This window comes from Petromyzon marinus, chromosome 43, assembly GCF_048934315.1.
Source record: "Petromyzon marinus isolate PM22_M1 ecotype Great Lakes invasive population chromosome 43, UKy_Petmar_22M1.pri1.0, whole genome shotgun sequence".
Lineage (NCBI taxonomy): Eukaryota > Metazoa > Chordata > Hyperoartia > Petromyzontiformes > Petromyzontidae > Petromyzon > Petromyzon marinus.
Genome location: NC_133709.1, coordinates 17,059,705 through 17,085,603, shown reverse-complemented (window position 1 = coordinate 17,085,603; position 25,899 = coordinate 17,059,705). Strand labels below are relative to the sequence as shown.

At 53.4% G+C, this 25,899-nt stretch overlaps 1 protein-coding gene across 8 annotated transcripts in view; it reads left to right on the top strand.

The window, feature by feature from the left end:
- Positions 1–25,662, top strand: part of ARFGAP1 (ARF GTPase activating protein 1) — a 49,922-nt gene extending 24,260 nt beyond the window's left edge. For 3 of the 8 annotated variants that reach the window (XM_076073870.1, XM_076073869.1, XM_076073871.1), the window contains exons 9-15: positions 317–349; positions 1,113–1,133; positions 7,308–7,364; positions 9,028–9,087; positions 12,300–12,403; positions 12,714–12,870; positions 16,696–25,662. In XM_076073870.1, coding sequence (XP_075929985.1) covers positions 317–349; positions 1,113–1,133; positions 7,308–7,364; positions 9,028–9,087; positions 12,300–12,403; positions 12,714–12,870; positions 16,696–16,959 — 696 coding nt within the window. In that variant the 3' untranslated portion in view covers positions 16,960–25,662. The remainder of the gene's footprint in view (positions 1–316; positions 350–1,112; positions 1,134–7,307; positions 7,365–9,027; positions 9,088–12,299; positions 12,404–12,713; positions 12,871–16,695) is intronic. The other 5 variants (XM_076073873.1, XM_076073875.1, XM_076073874.1 and 2 more) reach the window with 5 other exon arrangements.
- Positions 25,663–25,899: the final 237 nt, after the last annotated feature.

The following is a 25,899-nucleotide window of genomic DNA, read 5'->3' as shown; positions in this document are numbered from 1 at the left end:
CAGCGAAGAGATAAGAGGCCAGGGGGTGGGCGAGGTGACCCCCGCGACCCCCGTGACCCCCGTGACCCCCGCGACTCCGGCGACCCCCGTGACCCCCGTGACCCCCGAGACCCCCGCGACCCCCTCCTCCTAGACGAAGGGGTCCCGCCACTTGGCTGTTTGCGCCCCCTGGGTAAGTAAAAAAGTAAGAATGAGAAAGCTGGCTTCGCTGACTTGCGTGTAAAGTTTACCACCGACGCTTTTGAAGGCGCTAACCACCCCCGTGTGACTTTGTTTTGTCGTCTCTCCTCGTCCCCCCCCCGCACGCTCCACACAGGCCGCTAAACTGGGATCCCAGGCATCTCAAAAGGTACTCCGCCCCGAGCACTCCGCACGCAAGCGCGCGCGCGCGTGTGCCTCCCCTAGGTCGACTCGGCCTCAAATGAGTACCTGGTGCGGTGTGTGGTAGACATCGCCACTCGGGGAGACAAAGGCGGCCGTGCGGGCGTGGTCGCTGGCCACCCACCCCCTCGTGTACCACAGTGGCTGCCTTCATAGGGCGCTGCTGCTGCTGCTGCTCGTTACTAACAGCACCCACCCCAACAGTCTGTTACAAGGGGGCAGAGGAGGCGCGGGGGGAGTGGTCGAACCAAGACGATCACGACTGCATCGCGCGCGCTTCTGCGGCCGTCTGGAACGCCTCTGCCTGCCGATATTCAGAAGCCACTCGGAGCTCTGCGGAATTTTACATTGTCATCTACATTGACATCTACATTGTCATCTACATTGACAAACTCCTTTCTTTACAACTGCTTATTGTGTCTAGTTTGTGGTTCCCCCTCCCCCCGTAGCTCAGATGAGCACGGTTGTATATGTACAGTGCGAAAGAAGTTCAGCAACACATACAAAGACAAACAAAGACAAAGCTCCACCGTGTAGCCTAAACAGACTGTTGGGGCAAGTGCTGTTAGTGACTAGCACCCATGTTGTTGTGTCGCCGCGCTTGCCGGAGATACAACGCAACAAGCAGCTGCAGCAGCAGCTGTTTGTTGTTTGTTTCACTGGCGCTTGCCGGCGTTGTTTAACGGTGACCGTGTGCCACCCGCCCCCCGCACGCTCTCACCGGATGGCAGCTGTGGGGCAACAAGGACCCGGTAACACGACACGCATATACATACACACATACACACACATACACAAACACACATACACATACACACATACACAAATACACACAAACACACATACACACATACACACACACACACATACACACATACACACACATACAACAACAACCGCCATTCGCCACGAAGTGGCGGTGACGTCACCACGACGCTTGTGCCAGGCCACGTGCACCTTGAGGCCACGTGGAGTGTCGAACGCCCGCTGGCAGGAGGTCACGGGGCAGACCCAGGTGCCACGGGTCGACTGACTGAGATGACTGGCTGATGCACCACCTGTGCCCCTACTGTGCCAACCTGCTGTGCCCTAGTCACCCGGCGCTCCGCTCGTTGTTGTGAGCGTCGCTCCTCCGCCCCCCGTTGTTATTGGAGGGCGACTGCCTCCAACTGCCCAGTAGCATCCTTCACGAGCCTCCTCCACAGAGGCCGATCTTGACACCGGTGGTACCAGTCATCAGCAAGTCCACTCAGCTCCACATCCTCCTGTACCACATCACTCCATCTCTTCTCTAGCCCGTGCCGCGCCCGACTAGCCCCCTCGATCCAGCCGGACAAAAGCTGTTTCGGCATGTGGTGGCTGGGCATGCGGGCTACACAACCCAGCCAATGCAGCCTTGCCTGCCGGAGGAGCTCACCGATGGGACCGTGCCCAGATCTTTCAAGGATTTGTGAGCTCCTCACACAATTCAGCCTGGTTAAACCCAGGATCGATCGTAGGCAGGCCAGCCTAAATGTTTCCAACCGGCGAAGATGCTCCACTAGGGGGGTCCACGTTTCGCAAGCGTAGAGAATGGAGGGAATGACCGTGGCCGAGAAGACCTGAAGCTTAGTGCAGAGCGACAGACCAGGTAGCTTCCACACGGCGTTACGCAACCGATGAAAAGATATTGCCGCTCGACTGATTTGGAGTGAGACCTCTGCTGTTAAACTGGAGCCGGTCATAAGCACACTGCCCAGGTATGGGAAACTCTCCACTCTCTCCACAACTGCCCCATCACCGATTGGGAGTTTTCGGGGTGGAGTGTCCGATTGTACAAAATACCCAGGCAGGTGCTTAGTTTTGGTGGGGCTGATGGTAAGGCCCCACTTCTTAGTGGCACGCTCCAGTCTCAACAGCAGCGTCTCCAACTCCTCCTCTGAATGAGCGGCTATTACCAAATCATCGGCATACATAACGTGGTTGACCAATAGGGAGCCATCCCTTGACCGCACCCGGGCATCGATCAGCCTCCCATTATATCTGTACCATATGGAGATTCCCCCGGTACAGCTATTGAAGGCTTCACGAACTACGTGGTCAAAATAGATGTTAAATAATGTGGGAGCCAGAGGACATCCCTGTCGCACCCCAAGGTGTACAGGGAATGGCTCTGACTCCCAGCCACGTAGTTTTACCCGGGCCCGCTCACCATCATGAAGGTCCTTAATGATCGTGGGCAGAGGGTCAGGTAATCCAAAAGCACGAAGAACAACCCAGAGCCCAGGCCTACTGATGGTATCATAGGCCTATAAAGCAGAGATGTAGATCTTGCTGGAATTCCCTACACCTCTGCTGTAGCAGACGGACAGAAAATATGGCATCTGTGCAGGACCGCCCTTTCCTGAAACCGCATTGGGGCTCCGCAAGCCTCTCCTCAGCGTGCCTGGCAAGGCGATGTTGAATAATCCTTGCCAGGACCTTTCCCGGCACACTGAGGAGTGAGATGCCCCTGTAGTTGTTACAGTCTGTGCGGTCCCCCTTCTTAAAGAGGGGGACCACCAGGGCATCCTTCCAATCCTGCGGAACCCGTCCAGTGGTCCAGACTGTTGTTATGATGTCATGTAGGGCAGTCTGTGCACAAACGCCACCCTCCCTCAGCATTTCGCTTGGGAGATCATGTCTGCCCGCTGCCTTTCCTGGTCTCAGACTCCGGATCGCCTTCAGTACTTCCTCAACAAATGGCACCTCAGCCAGCCACTCACAGGGGGTGACTTCTTCCAATATTTGAGGCACCGCAGCCTCAGCAGGGTCATCCTCACTTTGTGCCACGATGTTTTCCTGGCTAAAGGATTTTTCCTCCCCCAGGACCTCACAGAAATGCTCAGCAAATCTGCATACCTGTTCCTGGAGGTCGGAGATTGGATCACCGTTTTTTCCCCTAGGTGTGGCGCTGCAGGTTACTTTTTTGATGGAGTTAAATAGAGATTTGTGATCGCGGGCCACTGAGGCAGACTCCATCTCTTCAGCAACCCGCGACCACCACCCATCCTTGCAGCGCCTCACGGCTCTCCGAACCTCCGAGCGAAGGCTGCGGTAAGCCTCCTCATTCTCTGACGAGGGATTCTGTAGCCGATGACAGTGGCCTGTCGCTTTTTCTCAACCATCCTGAACACCTCCTCTGTCAGCCAGGGTCTCTGGGGAGGTCTGGACCATGTACCCAAAGCAGCCATTGCAGCTGCATGAGTCACAGTCCTAAACCTCGCCCATTTACCCTCAACATCAGGAGGAGTCGGGGACGATGCCAATCCCAGCCGCAAGCGATGATGCAATTCTCGCTTGCCACTTTCATCAGATAACTGAGACCAGGCCACTTTAGCTTGGAATGGGGTCCTGGGTGTACACCCACCAGCAGAGTGGAAGAATGGCAGGCGCATCTTACAGATGACAAGTCGATGGTCAGAGGGCAGATCAGCTCCACGTAGGTCCTGGTGTCAAGGACATGGGCTCGCATCTGCTGGTCCGTCACTATGTTCTTGCTTGGACCCGGCATGCATCCATGATGTTGTGTGGATGCGCCGATGCCGGAACAGCGTGTTGGTAATTACAAGCCCATGGGCTGCACAAAAATCTAGCAGCCTCCTACTGTTGTTATTGAGCTGATCTGGCCCATGCCCTCAAATCACTCCAGACCAGGTGCCAGCATCATGACCAACTCGGGCATTGAAGTCACCCAACATGATGACTCTATCCCGAGGTGCCACTTTAGCCAGCACCTGTGACAGGAGGTCATAGAAGGCATCTGACTCATCGGCCTTGCCTGCATCCCTCCACGGATGTTCGTCTTCGGTGGGGGCATAAGTAACCACGACCACCACTCCTCGCCTCCGGTTGATGGGAAGGCGAGCTCAAAGTAGCCTGGGGCTTACAGCTTCCCACACCTCACCGCCACGCTCCCATGTCCCATTCATTCTTTAGTTCAGAAGAAGAGCCACACCCTGTTGTTTGGCAGTCTCCTACCCCGAGTAGAGGACTGTCCACCCCTCATGGTGGCAGGAGCCAGAGCTGGTCCACCGAACCTCCTGAATGCCAAAGAGATCCAGACGGTACCGGTCCAGCTCCCGACAGAGGAGTGGCAGCCTCTCCTCCGCAGTGAGCGTTCAAACATTCCACGTGGCCACACGAAGTGGCTTTTTGTTGTTTCTGGAGGAGCCCCGAGGGTAAATCTCCTGGCTCCGCCAGATGGGGTTTGGCCAGGAGACGTCATAGACGCCTGTCCCCCCGGAGCCTCCGGCACAAGCTTATTAGATATTTTTCACGTGGTTTAGTGGTAATTTATTGAAGGTGGATGGGTTACCATCCCCTCGCACTCGTCCAGAGCCCCCATTTAGCCACTGTGGTGGTCACAGACGCCATGAGGGGAGAGGGCCATTCGGAATTGGCCCTCTCCCCCACAGCACTGTCCAGGACAGCGTTGCCCGTCCGGCACCGCGAGGAGGTAGGGGGTTGTTTTGCACACATATACACACACATACACACATACATACACACACAAATATCATAGGTGCTCGCTGTGAGCGTATAGCCTGAACAGCCTTTTGGGGGCAAGTGCTGTTAGCGAGCACCTATGAAGGCCTGCACGGCACCACGAGGGGGTGAGTGGCCAGCACCACGCCCGGCCGCCTTTATCTCCCCAGTGGCGATGTTTACACACCACACCAGGTACTCATTTGAGGCTGAGTCGACCTAGGTGAGGCCCAGGACCGGTGCAGATAATCGTCACTGGTGTTGGCCATGAGTGGGAATCGAACCCGAATTGCCGGGTTAATAGCGCAGCGCGCTAACCGCTACACTACCACTCCCCATCTCTCACATAAATAGGGCCTTTACATTAATCATGAGAATAATACAAATCCATTCAATATACTGTACGTGATAAATATCAACAAAACACTTATTTTCTTCGGTCACCAGGGTGGGCAGGCAGGTAGAGAGCGGAGAAGAGAGAGACAGAGGTGAGATAGAGAGAGGAGAGAGAGATAGGTGAGAGAGAGGGTTGTGTGAAATTCCGCTCTTAATGACGCACATTGTGGGCCCCCGTCGAAGCCGCAGTGAGGCGGCGGGGGGGGGGGGTCGTAGGGGGTCGCCCGTCACGTGCCGCCTCTGACTCTCGGAACTCGTGGGTGCGGTTCACAGCGTTTTGTTTTATTTAGAGAGGCGTAGCAGCAGCAGTAGCAGCAGTGCCATTGTTTTTAATAGACGTTGTGACTCACCACGGGGAACCGCAGTGACACGACCATCACCACTCTACGATAGCTGAATAACGTCGGGCCAAAATCATGATCCAAGCCAAATAAATACAGGGACTCCTCGACTTACGAACGAGTTGGGTTCCAGAGGTCTGCTCATAAGTAGATTTGTTTGTAAGTCCAACTTTACTCCTGTCGATTACAAACGTGTCGTACGGCGTGTACACTAAACACGAGGAATGGCTTTAAAAGTTGTATAATCTGCTGCAGATGTAGGTACCACTGGTTCTTCACGTTCTGCAGATATAGATGTGGCTGGTCCTTCACCTTCTGTAGATGTAGATGCCACTGATTCTTCACGTTCTGCAGATGCCACTGGTTCTTCACGTTCTGTAGATGTAAATGCCACTGATTCTTCATATTCTGTTGATGTAGATGCCACTGGTTCTTCACGTTCTATAGATGTAAATGCCACTGGTTCTTCACGTTCTGCAGATGTAAATGCCACTGGATCTTCATCTTCTGTAGATGTATATGCCACTGGTTCTTGACGTTCTGCAGATGTAGATGCCACTGGTTCTTCACGTTCTACAGGTGTAGATGCCACTGGTTCTTGACGTTCTGCAGATGTAAATGCCACTGGTTCTTGACGTTCTGCAGGTGTAGATGCCACTGGTTCTTGACGTTCTACAGATGTAGATGCCACTGGTTCTTCACGTTCTGCAGATGTAGATGCCACTGGTTCTTCACGTTCTACAGATGTAGATGCCACTGGTTCTTCACGTTCTGCAGATGTAGATGCCACTGGTTCTTCACGTTCTGTAGATGTAAATGCCACTGGTTCTTCACGTTCTGCAGATGTAGATGCCACTGGTTCTTCACGTTCTGCAGATGTAGATGCCACTGGTTCTTCACGTTCTGCAGGTGTAGATGCCACTGGTTCTTCACGTTCTGCAGATGTAGATGCCACTGGTTCTTCACGTTCTGCAGGTGTAGATGCCACTGGTTCTTGACGTTCTACAGATGTAGATGCCACTGGTTCTTCACGTTCTGCAGATGTAGATGCCACTGGTTCTTCACGTTCTGCAGATGTAGATGCCACTGGCTCTTCACGTTCTGCAGATGTAGATGCCACCACCACCATCTAATAAGGCGGTGGATGAACTTACAACTCTCGGTCCAAACAGTCAATAGATACAGGGGACAGGCTTGTTCGTTTCTCTGAAAGTTCGTAAGTCGAGTGTTTATAAACAAAGGAGTCTGTTAAGTCGACCGTTTGTAAGTGAAGTGTGTTAAGTCGAGTATTCGTCAGTAGAGGAGTATGTTAAGTCGAACGCTCGTAAGTCGAGGAGTCCCTGTATTCCCCTACCTGTCACCGCCGTGTTTATCTACCCCTTAGCCGCTCCATCTGAACGTGACGCCCCCCCCTCCCCCGGCCCTTCCCTCACTCTACGCTTCCGCGCTTAACTGGGTCCACGTGATTCATCGCACGCCGATGGTTCTCGTCGAAGCCCCATGACCTTTGGCCTCTCACTCCCGGTATCATCGGCGGCTGACGCGTTACCACAAGTACGTCCAGAAGGCAGGTGGTTGATCAATAAATCCTCCCTCTCTCCCTCCTTCCCACCCTCCCTCACCTACCTCCCTCTCCTCCCTTCCTCCCCCGCTCTGCTCCCTCCCCTCCCCCCCATCCCACAGGCATCTGAGCTAAGCCAGACGATGAGTGATAACATCATCAAGCCTGCGACAGACAAGGTAACTGTGTGGCGGGATGTTAACTCCGTCGCCTGGTATACAGGAGGCCGTGGGGTTCGATCCCAACCCTGTCGCTTGCTGTACATTTGGAGTTTGCATGTTTTCTTTCTCTCCCTGTAGTCGCGTGGATTTTTGCCCAGGACCTCCGGTTTTTCCCTTTCACATTGAGAACCAACTTCACGCGTTTACGATTATTTGGCCGCTATATATTTCCACACGATGATGATGAGCCACCTTCGCTGAGCTATTGTTTGTGACGGTGGCCAGGTGTCGCTTCTGAAAAAAGAAGCTACACAGCCACAGTGGTGGGGGCCTCACCTGGTAAAAATAATAAAAATAATTAAAATAATAAAAAGGTTAACTCGGCCGAGGGGTGGCGACCCACTCGGCGGTCGCGGGCAGCCGCGTCGCCGCGTGAACCCAGGCGGGCGACGACGCACGGCCGCAGAGCGTGGCAGTCGCACTGCAGGCCCCGCCCGTGCCAACGATCCCCAACGGGGGGCGAAGCTCGCTCACGCGACCGCCACACCGCTTTACCGAGGGCGACGCTCAAAACGGCCACCTGTAAAAGCGATTTGCTGTTTGGAGGCCCCGTGGTCACATCTTAAATCACCGCGGGGTGTTGCGCGCGTGTGTGTTGCTTCGGCGGTGCTTACCCAAGGCGTCATGGGGGATTCCCATGATGCCTTGCGGCCAAAACACCCGTCACCCGGGCATGTGTCCCGTTCCGTTCGACATGCGCAAGTCGGCGTGCGTGCGTGCATGTGCGGGGCCGCACGTGTTAGCGAGCACCTATTAAGGCCCGCACAATCCACGAGAAGGGTGGAGTGGCTTATAGCGCGCTGGCTGCCTCCGTCTCTCCCCAGCGCTGATGATTTAAACACCACTCCAGCATCTGGGTAAAAGCTGAATTGACCTCAATGTGAGGCCCAGGACCGGCTGATTATATATATAAATAATTGTCGCTCGCCACTGATGCAAGCCGTGCCCGATAATCGACCTCCAGATGCCTGGTTCGTAGCGCACTGGCAATAGGTGGCGAGATGTTAACTACCTCGCCTGGTACACAGGATATCGTGGGTTCGACCTCGACCCTGACGCCTGCTGTACATTTGGAGTTTGCGTGTCTCTCTCATCATCATCATCACCGTGGCTAGAAGACGTTAACTACCTCGCCTGGTTTCGAGGAGGTCGTGGGTTCGATCCCGACCCTGTGACGCCTGCTGTATAATTGGAGCTAGCGTGTCTTTCTCTCTCTCGCCCCCTGTGGTCACGTGGATTTTGCTCCGGGCCCTCCGGTTTTTCCCTTTCACATTCAGAATTAACGTCGGGGGCGTTTAGAGAGTATTTGGCCACTAAATTTCCACGCGACGACGATGATGATGATGATGGTGGTTGGGGTTAAGCCAATTTCGTTGAGCAATGGCCAGGCTCGCTTCATACATAGCATCTTAGTGGTGGGGCCTTGCCTGGTCAAAAACAAAAAGTTTATAGTTTAGATGCTCACCAACAGCACTTGCCCCGATAGTCAATGGCTACACAGTGGGGGAGCGTCTTTGCTGCGCTTGTGTTTTTGCATGTTTTGTGTGTGCGTGTCTTTTTGTGCGTGTTGTCTTTGTGTGTGTGTGCTGTTGCATGATGGCCACGTGCATGTACACTGTAGGTTAAGGACGGCAAGATTCTGGACGACGTGTCGTCGTCGGTCTCGCACCTGGCCACAAAGGTATCCGGGATGGGGCTGCCCGTCGGTCACGAGCTCCCACGTCGGCTTCCACCCCCACCCCCCCCCAACGAATACCGTGGACGCTTAAACCCCCCCGAGACCCGCTAGAATAAACCAGCGCCGTCTCCGCGCCCGAGCCTTGCGTCCGTATAACCGCTACAGTTACGGCAGCCCCTCGGTCAATGTTGTTTATTTCTTAATCCTCCGTCCGACGAGGCCCACTTGGCGCTCGAAATGTGTGGAGGAATTAACCACGAGTCTGCAAGAGTAGTCGTGTTCCAATGGGGGATAAGCAAAAAACAGGAAGCGCAATGTAAACTGAAGCCAAGCCCGAGGTCTAAACGCCCGCCGATTGGCTGCGAGGGCGCGGCTCGCAGACCCCACTTAACGAGCGGCTCGGATTGGCCGGGATTGCCGCCGCCGCGGTGGGCGGGCGGGGTCATGACGGGGAGGCGAAACGTTAACCGATGATGTCACCGTCAACCGAGGGACTGCCGTGTATCCTGCATGACCGACCGATAATTTCTCAAATACCGACCGATGTGACTAACCGCAAACCCCGTCACCCCCCCACTGTGAACACGTGGAACACGTTGCCTTGCGAAAACTATCACCCCCGCCTCTCCGAGCACTTTGGTTAATCTTCACGGTTCGGCATTGCGATTGTATTCTGTGAAATTTTGTAATTTCATTTTTGCCGTCTCGTTAGTGTGGTTCCTTCGCTCAGTTCCCGTCTTGGGTAATTTTAATTACTTCCCCCCGCCACACCTCTCCCGCGCACCTCCGATTTAGCACAGTTGGCTACGTGCAGTGGTGCCAAAGAAGTTGGACATACAAAGACAAAGCCCCCCCCCCCCCCCCGTGTAGCCTTAACAGGCTGTTGGGGCAAGTGCTGTTAGCGAGCGGAACCCAGCACCTGTGAAGGCCGGCACGGCACAAGAGTGGGCGGTGGGTGGCCAGCACCACGCCCGGCTGCCTTTGCCTCCCCAGTGATGATGGTTTACACACCGTACCAGGTACTCATTTGAGGCTGAGTCGACCTAGGGGAGGCCCAGGACCGATTCAGATAATCGTCACCGGTGTTGGTGGCCGCGAGCGGGAATCGAACTCGGCTCGCCGGGTTCGGAGCACAGCGTAGCGCTAACCGCTACACCACCGCTCCCCCTAATATACGTACGTACGTACGTACACACACACACGTGCCGACTAATCCTCCCCCACCCCCACCCCCCCCCCGTGCTAAAAATTCCTGACCTCGAGGCAACTTTGACCGACTTTGCATTTGATCGGTGCGAGGTTAGCCTCCCGAACCAGGAGCTCGCTAAACGGGGACGGTGGCTCTCGACTCCACGCTCGGCCCTGCTCCCAACGCAGTCCCCCGTCACCTCGCAGCGAGGCTCGCCCGTCCTTGTGTTGAATCATCGCAGTCGCCGCACGCAACGCGCATCCCCGGGGTGGTCTACGTAAGAGCGCGAAGCAGCCAGGAATTCTGAGCACCCCGTTGAGTCGTGCTGATGGACCTCGACCCGAGACCCCGACCGTTATTGGTATTTCCTTGACGAACGTGTCGACATGGAGGCAAAATAGCGGGTGGTGAACAGCTTCACGTGCTCATTGAGGCGATCTCGAAGGTGCCCGTGCAACGGGGGGAGCCTTCCTAAGTGGAGCGGTCGGAGGAATAGAAACGAGTGTTGGAATTTTGGAATTTATAGCGAGTCAAAATGCAAACCCCGCATTTCCAGATAACGTACCGATTTCTACAATTTTTCGTTTGACCAGGTAAGACCCCACAACTGAGCTACGCAGCTCTTCATCAGCAGTGACGCTGGCCATCACAAATTATAGCACAACGAAAGTGGCTCGGCACCATCAGCATCACGTGGAAATGTACAGCAGCGGCCAAATACTCTAAGCGCGTGACGTCGATTCTAAATGTGGAAGGGAAAAACCGGAGCGCCCGGAGAAAAATCCACGCGACCACGAAGAGAGAGACACGGACACTACGAATATACAGCAGCCGCAGCAGCAGGCGTCAAGGTCGGGATCGAACCCACGACCTCCTGCACACCAGGCGAGGTAGTCAACATCTCCTAGCCACCGTGGCTACACCCTAAGTGGTGTGGTGGGTGGGAGGGAGGTGGAGGTCCTGGCAGGGGGTCCACATGAGGGGAGAGAGGTAGGGAGTGAGAGAGCAGTACCGTGCCACAGCCTCCGGAGCCCGCTGTGTCCTGCAAGCACGGCAGGTGAACACAGCAGCAGCGATGAGAGTAAATAGTCTGGTAGATGCTGGGGGGGGGGCTCTTGACATCGGCGGAGGCATCATCGGGGAGCGTGAAATGCCCGAGTAGCCGAGACCTTTTTGTTTGCAGTTGCCCGAGAGACAAGTTCACCTGGGGCAAGGCAAACGCAAAACAGCCGACCACAACGTAACGAGGAACGAGACTCCGAGCGCATCCCCCAGCTCTCGGGAGGCCTTTCTTGCAGAGAGACGCAACCTCCCGGATTGACGGGGGGCACTGCCCTCCAGCCCCCCACCACTAACCCACCACCCCCCCCCCATGTCTTCTGCTTTGTCTCGCCCGTTCTGCTTGCAAACACGGCACTGTCCGTCGTGCTGCCGCCGCCGCTGCTGCTGCTGGTGGTGGTGGTGAGTGTTATCCCGAGCGCGCCACGTGGCTAGGAGATGTTAACGATCTCGCCTGGTACACAGGAGGTTGTGGGGTTCGATCCCGTCCCCTGACGCCTGCTGCTGCTGCTGTATATTTGGAGTTTGCGTCTCTCTCTCTCTCTCCGCGGTCGCGTGGATTGTTCTCTGGGTCCTCCGGTTTTTTCCCTCCACACATTTAGAATCGACGTGACGCGTATTTGGCTGCTGCTATGAATGTGCGCGTGACTACAGGGATGATGAGTAGCGACACGACCGCCGCCACACTACGATAGCCGGCGTCAAAACTGTGCCGCATGCACGCACACGCACACGCACGCACATGCACACACACACGCACACACACGCACGCACACACACGCACGCACACACACGCACACACACACACACGTGCGCACACGCACACACGCACACACACACGCGCACACACACGCACACCCACACACGCGCACACGCACGCACACACACACGCGCGCACACACACGTGTACGAATTGTAAACTTGACCCCCTCTCACTCTGCAATCCCTATCGGTGCCAATCCCCCAGATGCAGGACGTGGGAGCCAAGGGCTGGAGGGAGGTGTCGAACCTGTGGTCGGGAAGACAGGGCCACGAGACGCTCCCCGGGGTCGACTCCCCACACCGAGAGGGGTAACCCACAGCGGCCACGCCAGTCGCTCTCGATTGACAAACTCATTTCTTTAAAACTGCTTTTTGTGTTTAGTTGTCCTTCTCCCCGCACCTCCAATTAGCACGGTTGGCTGCGCGCGGTGCGAAAAAAGTTCATTGTACACATACATGATGTTGTTGGTGATGACGGTGCGGCCGTCTGGAACGCTCTTCCTTCCGACATTAGGAAGCCACTGGAGCAGCTGTGCAACTTTTCAATCGCTGCTTTTAGTTGTGTTAAGTTTGTCGACCTCCCCACCACCACCACCACCCCACCACCTCCCACCAACAGCGACACAGCAGCACAGAACAGCAGGAAGTGTGCTGACGGGACCTTCTGGGATGACTTTGGGCACGAGTCGCAGTCCGGGGCGCCAGCGGCTGACATCGACAACTGGGACTTTGTGAGCGAGCACAGCCCAGCAGGGACGCGGGACGGCTGGGGTGCGGTGAGTGTCCGGCCTCAACCACAAAGACATCCCCGCACTCTGTAGACATCAACAGGCTGTAGGGGCAAGTTAGCGAGTAGCACCTGTGAAGGCCGGCACTGCACACGAGGGGGTGGGTAGCCAGCACCACGCCCGGCCGCCTTTGTCTCCCCAGGAAGCCCAGGTCTGGTTGCAGATAATAGTCAGCGGTATTGGCCGTGAGCGGGACTCGAACTCGGATCGGCCGGGCGGCGCTGTGCAGCGCTCACGCCACCATTTCCCCGCAGTGCACCGTGCCAGCAACATTTGATCATTTTCGCTTTGAATGAGTTAAATAAGGAGGAATGCTTCGTGATTATCGAAGGGGGAGGAGGGGGGTTGTCTGTTACTCGACCGCCCACTCACAGCGTCACCATTCACGTGCCGATTTAAATGCTGCCCAATAGGAGCCCTTGTTTTATATTCGTTTTTTTGTGCCCGCGAGCGAGACTCAAACTCGGATCGACGGGTTCGTATCGCTGTGCGCTCACCTCTGCGCCACCAAGCCGCAGTCGTGAGCAAAGTGCGCACAGCTCACCTGCTCACCCGCTCACCTGCTCGCTCGCTCACCCGCTCACCTGCTCGCTCGCTCACCCGCTCACCAGCTCGCCCGCCAGCTTGCCCGCCCGTTCACCCGCCCGCCCGCTCACGCGCCAGCTCACTTACCTGCTCGCTCGCTCACCTGCTCACCATCTCGCTCGCTCACCTGCTCACCATCTCGCTCGCTCACCCGCTCACCATCTCGCTCACCCACTCACTAACCCACTCGCTCGACCAATCATGTTCCCATCGCTGTTATCCGTCAACCATTGCTCAGGGCTGTAAACGGGGAGATGTTGCACCGCCTCGATACTTAGGCAAAATAAATCGCAAAATGCTTTTTGGCTGAAAAGTTGACAGCTCTCGTGGCTTTTAAATTAAATACCTTAAAGCACTCTTAGAATAGTCGGCAGTACTTGGCGGTCTGCACAATGTGCCTTAGGCGTACAATGGAGCCACGGGTCCGGTAAGGTTGGGGACCCGCTGTGTTGAACCCTTAACAACCTCGCCTGGTATACAGGAGGTTGTGGGTTTGATCCCGACCCTGACGCCTGTTGCTGTGTATTTGGAGTCCACGTCTCTCTCTCTCATCGTTATCATGGTGGCTATGAGATGTTAACAACCTCGCCCGGTATACAGGAGGTTGTGGGTTTGATCCCAACCCTGACACCTGTTGCTGTATATTTGGAGTTTGCGTGTCTCTCTCTCATCATCATCACGGTCGCTATGAGATGTTAACAACCTCGCCTGGTATACAGGAGGTTGTGGGTTTGATCCCAACCCTGACGCCTGTTGCTGTATATTTGGAGTTTGCGTGTCTCTCTCATCATCACGGTGGCTATGAGATGTTAACAACCTCACCTGGTGTACAGGAGGTTGTGGGTTTGATCCCGACCCTGACGCCTGTTGCTGTATATTTGGAGTCCACGTCTCTCTCTCATCATCATCACGGTGGCTATGAGATGTTAACAACCTCGCCCGGTATACAGGAGGTTGTGGGTTTGATCCCGACCCTGATGCCTGCTGCTGTATATTTGGAGTTTGCGTGTCTCTCTCTCTCCCCATGGTGGTCGCGTGGATTTTTCTCCAGCGCCTCCGGTTTTTTTTCCTTACACGTTTAGAATCAACGTCTCGGGTTTTAGAGTATTTGGCTGCTCTAAATGTCCACGTGACGTTAAGCCACTTCCATTTGGGCTATCATTTGTGATAGACAGGTCGCTTCTGAAAAAAAGCTAAATAGCTCAGTGGGGGCCTTACCCGGTAAAATAAAAAATAGTTTTTCCATTGTATACAAGGACCCCTCTACTTACGAACATTCGACTTACAAACTTTTAGAGATACGAACAAACCTGGTTCGTATGTCCATGAAGAACCAGTGGCATCTGCAGAACATGAAGAACCAGTGGCATCTACATCTGTAGAATAGAACCAGTGGCATCAACATGTGTAGAATATGATGAACCAGTGGCATCTATATCTGCAGAACGTGAAGAACCAGTGGCATCTAATCTGCAGAACGTGAAGAACCAGTGGCATCTACATCTACAGAACGTGAAGAACCAGTGGCATCTACATCTGCAGAACGTGAAGAACCAGTGGCATCTAGATCTACAGGAGATTATACAACTTTTAAAGCCCTTCCCCGTGTTTAGTGTACACGCCGTACAACACGTTTGTAATCGACAGGAGTAAAGTTGGACTTACGAACAAATCGACTTGCGAACAAACCTGGAACCTAATTCGTTCGTAAGTCGAGGAGTCCCCGTATATATCACTGCAGCCAGCCACCTTCTTGGCATTCGTGATGGCTTTGTATTGTTTTGTTGTTCTCTGGTCTGACACTGGTGGTCGTGAGACTGGGCCATGAAGAAGGCGTCTGTCTCTGGCGTAGGCCAATCAGTTTCAAAGACAATGCCAGGCGTTGTTATCAGAACGTGATTTGTTTGCATGTTCACCACAAGCGCCGCCGTGTGTGGTTAATGCGGTACTTGATTCCTTGCAAAAGGTTTCTCTTTGGTGTTTGAACATCTGAACACAACTCCTGTTACATTGCCAGAAAGGGTAAACACCTATTATTATTTTTAACTCTGGTTGCTTTCAAGTGGAATATTGCGACTGGTCACAAGAGGGCATCACCGCCTGGCCCGTGAATAAACTAAAACTATTTAAACTATATTCTTAGCTCTTTCGGGAAAGTCATGTTGAAGGGAAACAATAAAATAATAAAATATATATAAAACAATAAAAATTCTCACGACGTTTCGACCATAACGCAAAACGGTCATCATCATAACGCAAACGGTCATCATCAGGTGTTTTTCACACCTGATGATGACCGTTTTGCGTTATGGTCGAAACGTCGTGAGAATTTTTATTGTTTTATATATATTCTATTATTTTATTGTTTCCCTTCAACGTGACTTTACCGAAAGAGCTAAGAATATGAATCACTGCAGTCACGAAAGCTTTAAATCACTATTTAAACTATTTTATTTAAGCAGGTAAAGTTGGCTATCACAAATGATAGTTCAACGAAAGTGGACTTAGTATCATCATCATCTCGTGGACATTTCTAGCAGCAGCCATATACTCTAAACGCGTGACATTGATTCTAAATGTGAAAGTTCGTAAGTCGAATGTTCGTAAGTAGATGAGTCCCTGTATACAATGGAAAAACTATAAACTATTTTTATTTTACTGGGTAAGGCCCCCACTGAGCTATTTAGCTCTTTTTCAGAAGCGACCTGGCTATCACAAATGATAGCCCAAATGGAAGTGGCTTATCGTCACGTGGACATTTAGAGCAGCCAAATACTCTAAAACCCGAGACGTTGATTCTAAACGTGGAAGGAAAAAAAACAGAGGCGCTGGGGAAAAATCCACGCGACCACCATGGGGAGAGAGAGAGACACGCAAACTCCAATTATACAGCAGGCGTCAGGGTCGGGATCGAACCCACGACCTCCGGTATACCAGGTGAGGTAGTTAACATCTCCTCGCCACCGTGATGATGATGATGAGACACCGCAGCGTAAATCATCATCAGCCACGGTCAACCCACTGCTGAAGGCCATTGCCTTCCATCACATCATCGCGATGAGACGATCCATCCATCCACCTCCGGCACACGAGTCCGACTCTGTTGATCCACCTCCGCGGTGGACGTCCGCTCGGGCGGGATTTCCTTTTTACTTCAAGCGGCAAGAACTTTTCCTTTCGACGGAAGTTCACGGCCCCCCGGTGTTCCGCGCGGCTCTCTTTCTCCAGGAGCAAGACGACAAGAAGGCTGGCGGCGGCGGCGGCGGCGGCGGCAGGGGTGGCGGCGGCAGGGGTGGCGGCGCCGGCGATCCACGCCGGCAGGACAGCTGGGACGCCTCCTGGGATTCCGGCTGGGACGTCGGCAAGAAGGAGAAGAGCAAAGCGAACGGCGGCGACGCAGGAGGAGGTGGGGGAGCCGTCGACAGCAGCAGCAGCAGCAAGCGGGCAGCCAAGGCCGAGGAGCAAGACGCCTGGGACGCCGTGGGGTGGTAGCCGGGATGGGAGAGACGCTCGCTGGGTCCGCGAGTGAGGCCACGCCCCCCCCCCCAGCGGCGGCCCCTCCTCCGAGTTGCGACGGATGTCGTACTGGACTGGGGGGTTCGTATCCAGCGTTGGTGGGGGGCGGCGGCGTCCGATGGCCGGGTCGGCGGCGCGTTAAATGTCATCTCGATCGGTCTTCGTCGGTGTGGTGGAGTCTTACAAGGGAGGGGGGGAGCAGCCCACGTTTCTCTCTCTTTGCACCCTCCAGCGTTTCGGTCCCCCCCCCCCTGCTGTGTCACCTCAAGGTCAGGATTTTTTAGCGGGGGGGGGGGGGAGAGAGGATTAGTCGGCATGTGTGCGCACGTACGTACATTGAAGTTGCGTCGCATCACCGCACGTAGCCAACCGTGATAATCGGAGGTGCGGGGTTGGGGCGTGGAAGGAAGATGCTGCCAAGTTTCAGTGTTCGCGGTACTGGGTGACGTCGCTGCTACTCTGCGCGTGTGGCTCCCAATTGAGTATTTGCAGGTGAACAAAAGACCGTCAAGCATTGGGGCCACGTTCCGGAAAGTGGGAAATCGTTTTTAACCTCGAGGCAATCTGAAATAAATAGGCGAAGCATCGTTCCGTACGGTGGTCGTGATATTGGGCCTGCGGCGAAGGGCTTCACGGGAGATTTACGGCTCAGCAGGGCATGCGGTGCGATTTAAACTCGGATAACGCCGCCTTTTAAACAACGTAATATTTTCGTTCGTCATCAGTTGTGATCCCCGTGCCAGCGATTCTCTGTGTGGTTTGCCTGAGGGGGGAGATGAGTGTTTCGGCCCCAAGGCCCCACTTATCGATTTTTTGTTTTCTTCCTCTCCATGCGCAGGTAATTACAACATCGACGCCGGAACATGTCGGCTCAATCTTATTGGCCCCAGTGCATTCGTCCCTCCAAATTGCAGACGACAGCGAAGCGTTTTTTTTTTTACCTGCAGAGTGGAAACTGACGATCGGTACCACGGATAACACATTTTATCCGCTGCAGTGCCGCCGCCGGCGAGTAAGTAAAAACCTTTTGATAGTTATTAATTAAAATCACGCCGTCAGGATTTCCTTCACGACTAGCTGCCGTGGGTCTTAAACGAGCCCTGCACCGCGTCAAAATGAATCGCGGCCGAATACTCTAAAAGACGCGCGGCAATGTCGATCCTAAATGCGGAGGAGGGAAAAAGCGCGGGAGCCGGAGATAAATCCGCGCGACCACGGGCAGAGAGAGAGACACCGCAAACTCCAAATGCACAGCAGGCGTCAGGGATCGATCCTACGATCTCCTGTATACCTGGCGAGGTAGTTGACGTCTTGCCACTGCCGCCGTCACTGCTGTTGATGTATTTTAAGTGTTGGGGCGGGGAGGGGGGGGTCTGATTGTGGCGATGACTGCGCAGACATTGGCAATCCGAGGGATGTTCAGGAAATTCAAATTAAAACTGATGGAGGGGATCCGTTGACGCGTGATGTGCCCACTGAACAAAGACAAAGATCCCCGTCTAGCCTCAACAGACTGTTGGGGCAAGTGCTGTTAGCGAGCACCTATGAAGGCCGGCACTGTGGCACACCATGGGGTGGATGGCTCGACCGCCTTTGTCTCCCCAATCGTGATGTTTACTACACACTGCACCAGGTACTCATTTGAGGCCGAGTCGGCCTAGGGGAACCGGTTCAGATAATCGTCACCTGCGTTGGCCGTGAGCGGGTATCGAACTCAGGTCGCCGGGTTCGTAGTACAGCACAGCGCTAACCGCCACGCTACCGCTCCCCACACTCGCACACAAACACAGACACACTCGCACACAAACACAGACACACTCACACTCGCGAGTCTGCCTGGAGCCTGTCCGCCGAGGGTTCCGTTGAGCGAGCGCGAAACGCCTTTCTCGCGTCGGGTCACGCCGACCGCTCTCTCATTTCAGTGTTCCGGTCGCCGTGATAAAAACATTCGAAGGGAAACAATAATACAAAAATTACTTGTGGACGGTAACGTCACGGTCGTAGATTCACATCGAGTCTTCGTTGGTGCCCAATAGGAGTTGGTTAACTCCGATTCAATGAAAGGCTGTGGGATCTTGGCTTCAACGTGACTTTACCGAAAGAACCAAGAATATAAGAAAACTTCTCTTGAATAACTTTTTTTAGGCTTAGCCCCAACTTGGACTGGAGTCCAACATCACGTCGCTTTAACCCTAAAACCTTTGGGTGCTTGTACATTTTATGATGACAAATTATCTTCGTTTCAAGCTCCAATCTTTCCCATGTGCTCTTTGCGTCTGTTGCTTGATTTTTTACTTTACTTACAGCCTTGTCAATCCACTGCTGGATGAGGACCTTGCCCATGCTGCTTTGACCATACTTTACCACCATGCTGGTCAGTGCGGGCTGGTGAAGTTGTAGGAGGAAGCCAGGAATCGGTTCATGTGTCGCTCGTCACGTATTCACCATGGCCAGGAATCGAACTCTGGCTCACCGGGCTCGCACCCCTAACCACCGCTCCACTTCCCACTGCCGTCCGTGTGCTCGCCGCCACTCGGGACTGCCGCTCAACCCAGAACGAGCAGCTCCAGGACGCGACCAGGACGGGACAACGATGCCCGGCGACCTCCGATGGCGAGGGTGTTTTGTGTTTTAACACGGAGCTGCCGCAGCGACTCCCGGCCACTGCGTTCGCGCCGACTTGCTATTGGACGTAACGCGGCAAGTCGCGGACAAACCAAACCACTCGGCGTGCGCGAGGAGTGGTTTGGGGGGGGCCGGTAGGGCTGCCGAGTGAGGATTAGGGGGCGCAACCGGAATCGTGATACACCGCTTAGGAGAGGAGTGAACTTTGGTGACGTTTGGTGGTGCAGGGCCTACCCGAGCGCCAGCCCTGCCCGCACCGTGTCCCGCGTGCGTGCTCAGTAGCTGTTGAGGCTAATTCCACCTCCACGCCACCGCTGCTGCAAAATTTATTTATTTTTCCGTCGATTTGAAACCAAATGTTTAACGAACGAACGCAAACAAAAAAAAGCCAAAAATGTTCCATCTAATCGGCGATGCGTGCCGTGGTCGCATCCTTATAGCGGCACTGATCGGGCACCGGAGGTGGTCTGTTAACATCCGCGCGCGTGTGTGTGTGCGCACGTGCGTGCACACGTGCGTGTGCGTGCGTGCCGGGAGGCAGGGGGCGGGCGTCGCTGTGGAGCGGCAAAGGAGGTGCGCGCACGCTCGCGCGATTGTCTCTCGCACCATAATTGGATAACGTGAAGGGGGGGGGCGCATTTGAACGCGCGGTTGCCCTCTGCAACTTGGCTAAAAAAAACTAAAACTGTTCGCTCCCCGCTCCCCCTCTGTTGTCGGTATGAATGGACCAAGAGAAACGAAGTGAGCGCGAGCGGGAGCTGAAACGCGTTCAGGACAACCGCGAGAGTTAAACGGCAATGTGCAATAGTGCCGGCGTTTAAGAAACCGGGGCGGTGCTGTTTAGGCCGCTAGCTGCAATCCAGCCGGCGCGCGTTGCGTACGCGGGGGGTGGGGTGGGTGGGATTCGTGCATTCGCGTACGGCAGAGAGAGCGGGGGCGGGTGGGGGAACGACTCGCCAAAACGCCACCGGTGAAAGTGAATTTAAAAAACAAAGAATTATTATTATAAGTGCGCCGTTAAACCCGCCGCCGCGCGTCACGGACCATTTGGCGAGGTTCGCCCGCGCAAACAAGACGTGCCGATTGTAGTTTTGATTTGTTTGGCACACCGATTGTGTGTGTGTGTCGGAGAGTAAAAAAAAACCCAAGACATTCACAATACGAGTAACCGCGGCGTTTCACCGGTGATTACCACAACAACAACCAGCCAGCCTCGCTAGGCACCGGCCACAATTGTGGAGAATTCCTCCTCCCGTTTCGGTCTTAAATGGAGCGGTCGATGTCATCGGTGGCAGGAAGCCTACGTTCGCGTTCGGCCCAACAAGTAGCACTACTGCCCAGCTCTGTGCGACCACGTGATTCATCGTTGTCGCCGGTTTTGCTGCATACACCGCGCACGCCGTTCGTTTTTGGCACGAGGCTCCTGCTGCGTTTTGAGAATTGAGATCTCAAATGCGGCACAGAGATGGGCAGGTTTCCTGAGACCCGCCGCCCCCCCAACTCGTGACGGCGAGACCAGAGGTGGGCTTTGGCTTTTCGGGGGCCACATTCTCCCTGATGAGGCCCCAGTAAAAAAGTCAAAGACGGCCCAGCTCCTGCCCCCGGGACAAATGCTCGTGGTGAGCGTTATCGGGAATGAAACGTAGCTCCTCGGTAAGAAAATTCCCTTGCCCTGTCGCGCATTCGTAATCAAAGTAGTTGGACGGAACCTGCATGAAAAACCATCGTCGATGTTTGTTACAACCCCGCGTACTACCGTGTTGCTGCACGTGCATGGATACACAGCTGTGCATGACGGTATTTTACAAACGATACTACAGCTGACACACCATCCTCGTGACCATGTCACCAGGATCGTGCCCGATCTCGTCAGATCTCGGACGCTCAGCAGGCGTGCGTGCGTGCGCTTGCGGATGGGTGACCACGATGCATCATGGGGTTGTCGTCCAGGTGGCTGCTGGGCTCCATTCGGGACATTTGGTCGAATTCATTGTTGTGTTGCAGTTATATGCCCCCACGTCCTTTGCCCCCGAGTTTCACAAACCCAGTGACCGGCGTGGCGAAGTATGGTCAAGTAGCCTCCCCCAACGGCCTGCACAGTGTGGGGGGAGGATGCCCTCATCCAGCTCGCCATCGCGTGGAAGTGTCTAGCAGCAGCCAAATACTCTAAACGTGACGTCGATTCGAAATGCGGAGGGGAAAATACCGGAGGACCCGGAGAGAGAGACACACCACAAACTCCAAATATACAGCAGGTGTCAGGGTCGGGATCGAACCCACGACCTCCTGAATACCAGGCGAGGTAGTCAACATCTCCGAGCCACCGTGATGATGAGAGAGACACGCAAACTCCAAATATACAGCAGGCGTCAGGGTCGGGATCGAACCCACGACCTCCTGTATATCGGGCGAAGTAGTTAACATCTCGCGGCAGTATTAACCAGGGCGGCCGCTTGGGTTTGCACCACGAACATGTGCAACGGGTCGGCCAACGCCCCCGCCTAATCTAATGCACAATACGATAGAACCCCTCTTGACGACAGTGATTGGTTCCACAAAACCGGCCGTTAAGTGATTTGGTCATTAAGTGAGTATAGGAAATGCACGTTAAAGGCTTAATTCGTTCCGATAACATCGAAAGTTACCTCTTTTTTTACAAAAAAATACGTACTTTATAATGCTTAAACAATTTATATTAATACATGAAGATACTAACAAAATGATAAACACATAGTATATAAAAAAGGCTTAAAGCATTAATGTTCACTGTACCTACAACAGCACGCCATTAACAGGGGAATTGTCGGTAAGCGAACACATTGGGCTCTATGGAGGCCCGTCATTAAGCGATTCGTCGTTAACAGGGGGTTCTACTCCACTAATATTGAAACCAATTCTAACGCTCTCCGTTTACGACGGGGAAAACTCATCGGACCAAAGCACGTTCATGCAGGGGCTGGAGAATGAATCGTGAGCGGTAAATGGGGGTAATAGCACGCAAAATGTGATTTCTCGACATGAGAGAGATGCGATTGTGACCACAAGATTGGTCTTCCTGCGATGCGCGTGTCACGTGATGCCACGGTACTGCATGCACAGTGCCTCGTTATTCGCGGCGAGGGAAACGTTTCTGGAGATGCTCGCGAGTAGCAGATTTCACGGATAATGATATTGGCCTACGAAAACCTTTTAAATTATCTACCTTAAATAAATACATGAGCTATTAAATACGTGACGATTATCGTAACACAATTTTAATTGGTTATAATAAAATAAATAGTGAAGGATTAAATAATAGTTTATAAATGAGCTTGCCTTATTTCATCACATTCTCTCTCATCACTTTCTTTCTCTCCGTCTCTCGATGCAGTGGCGGATAACTCAAATCCGTGGACAGCCCAGTTCGTGAATAACGCACCTTTTGCCGTCTATGAATAACCTTTTGCGCGTAACGTTTACACTCCGTCTTGCGTCGTCGACAGAAACGCAATATCGGCAGCGGGATGCGTTTAGGTTATTTTTCTTGTTAAAATTAAAATCGATCCGAAATGCTGTTACTAATGCGTGGGTATGTGGGAAATCATTTGCCAATCCACTGCCCGATTAATGCTCCCCCCCCGCCACGCTCTCTCGGTCAGGGGGGTTGTTTGACCATACTTCACCAGGCTTTTGTGATGGGTGGGGAGGGTGGCCAGGGACCCGTTCATATATCAATCGCAACCAATGTTAACAGGGACTGGGAATAGAACTCGTGCGACTTCGACTGGGTACCATAGCAACCGCTCCATTCTGCGAGTCGTTAAAGTTAATACGGAGAGTGGTGCAGTGGTCGGATTGCACACACCCATTCTCTACACGTTGCTGTTGTTGTTCAATGGCGATTTTAGCCCGTACACTCAAGTTTGGCTAAAAAATGTGTTTTTTTTATTTGTCTGTGTTGCTGTAGTAACCGTGTCATTTTGCCAGACGGTCTGCCGATTTAAAGTAGTTTAGTTTCACGCATAATTCCACACCACCTGATTTGCTTGTCAATTACCGAGCACAAGCTTGGGGCTCACCGACAGACATCGGTGGGTATGCACTGAAGCATTTCGAGTACAGTGACATGTCACCAATGATTACAACGACCTGCATCAGGCGACAGCCAGAGTTGTGCTGCTGGTTGTAATTACTGGCGAAACGTCACTCGATTTGTAAATGTTGTAGGTTTACTCTCCAACACACCGGTGTGCTGTACTGATAACGAATTGGCACGGTTTGTTTTGTGACAAACCTTAATAATTGGCTGTGTCGGGTGGTGGTGGGTGTAACGACACATTTATATTCACGCGATCTAACCCATTTATTCTGGGAATTTCCAAAGCGTGGCGTGATGCCAAAAAATGACTTCGTCACATTATCAGCACGAGGACATGGTTTTCACGGAATCTAACAAATCCCAAATTTAGTTATCACCTGGAAATAACGACTTGAGAGAGAGAATAGTGCAAATTCTTCCCTAAGTTTATCCCGATTGTGCTATTGGCGGCATGAGATAGACATCTCCTGAACGACCTCGCGGAAGCGAATGACGTTGCAGAGTTACCCCCCAAGACCCACACACAAGAGGGCATCTCACTTCCCACCTTGGTGAACGGCATGCGGAAGCGGACATCACAGAGCTACCTCTGAAATCCACACACAGATTAGAGGGCATCTCACTTCCCACGTTGGTGAACGGCATGCGGAAGCGGACATCACAGAGCTACCTCTGAAATCCACACACAGATTAGAGGGCATCTCACTTCCCACGTTGGTGAACGGCATGCGGAAGCGGACATCACAGAGCTACCTCTGAAATCCACACACAGATTAGAGGGCATCTCACTTCCCACCTTGGTGAACGGCCCGCCGAAGCAGATATCAAAGAGCTACCTCTGAGATTCCTCTGAGTGACCTCTCTGGTATGCTGTGGGGGCAGCCACTTTCCACTCGATCTGCCACACCAGAGTGAATGTTCGTCGTGCCACGGACAAACCGCTAGTTTTAATACTCAAGAGCTGTAATTTCACCAACTTAAGTGCACAACCAGAATGTGATGCGTGTTTTTATTTGTGCTGTCGTTGCTGACCAGCCTAACTGACCCGCTGACTTAAAACTACTACAAATTAGGGATTGACTGAACTGCCTTGCAAGCGATTAATTTAAAGGGGGCCTTCGTTCATTGTTAAATAGCAGCTGCCGATCGTGGTGCGTTATGTTATGGGGCAGGTGTGTGGATCTTTTTCTTGTCGTACGGCTGACGTAGATGCAGAGCAACAACGACAATTTCACATTCCGGTGGTCAAGCCAGACAGCCGCGTCAGGAGCAGCCGAGTAGTGTGGCTAACGGTCACGTGCTCTGGGGAACCGTATAGACCATTACGAATCCATCGGGATTGCTCACCGTACGAACCGTATTGCCGAGTGTTAATTTAAGTGTGATGTTGTGCCGTCTTCTGTAAGTGTACCGTATTCATTGACCCTTTCCCGTTCCGATGACGTGCATACGTACGTACACGTCATGAGTTTTTCGTCCAATTCTATTGCCGAGTGTTAATTTAAGAAAAACTGAAATATAATCACGTTATCGTTACCGAGGCTCCCACAAGGCCATGCTGGAGGGCCGTGTGTGGTACAGTTTGGCCGCCGGCTATCGTAGTGGCAGCGGTCGTGTCACTACAGTTATCAGCGGTAACAATGTAAACTAAAAACAACGGCGCTACTACGCCTCCCTTAAGTAAAATTAACGCCGAGCCGTTCGCGCGTTCCGAGATTCGGCGGTGAATGGGACGCCCACCACCCTGCATCTTGCGGATGCCTCGGAGCGGGAAAGAGTTCAATGTTTTCCCATGCGTGTTCCTACCCCACCCCCCCCAACGCGGGTAATCGTATTGCATGGCAGCGCAACGCCTTAATAACGTTTACCAAATCGGCGCGTTGCAGTTTGCTGTAAATTCAACTTCGTGACGAGCTTTGAGCGAAACGGTTTTAAGTGGAATGCAATCTCATTAAACTATCGAGTCTTTTTTCTCAGCGGTGTGCAGTTTTCGCTCTCTCTCTCTCAAATGCTTCAGATGTCGAGATCAAAAGCGTTAACGCACTGCCTCCGGCAACAATAAACTCTCATTGAGATAATCCGCTGTGGGCGAACCGTGAGCGTTGAAAGCGTCGCTGTTTGAGAAAACCGCACGAAAATTTACCGTAGGGTCCCGCCCCAAACTCCGGATGCTGAAAGTTGTTGTCCTTGACAGCTTGCGACGGAACAGCCCC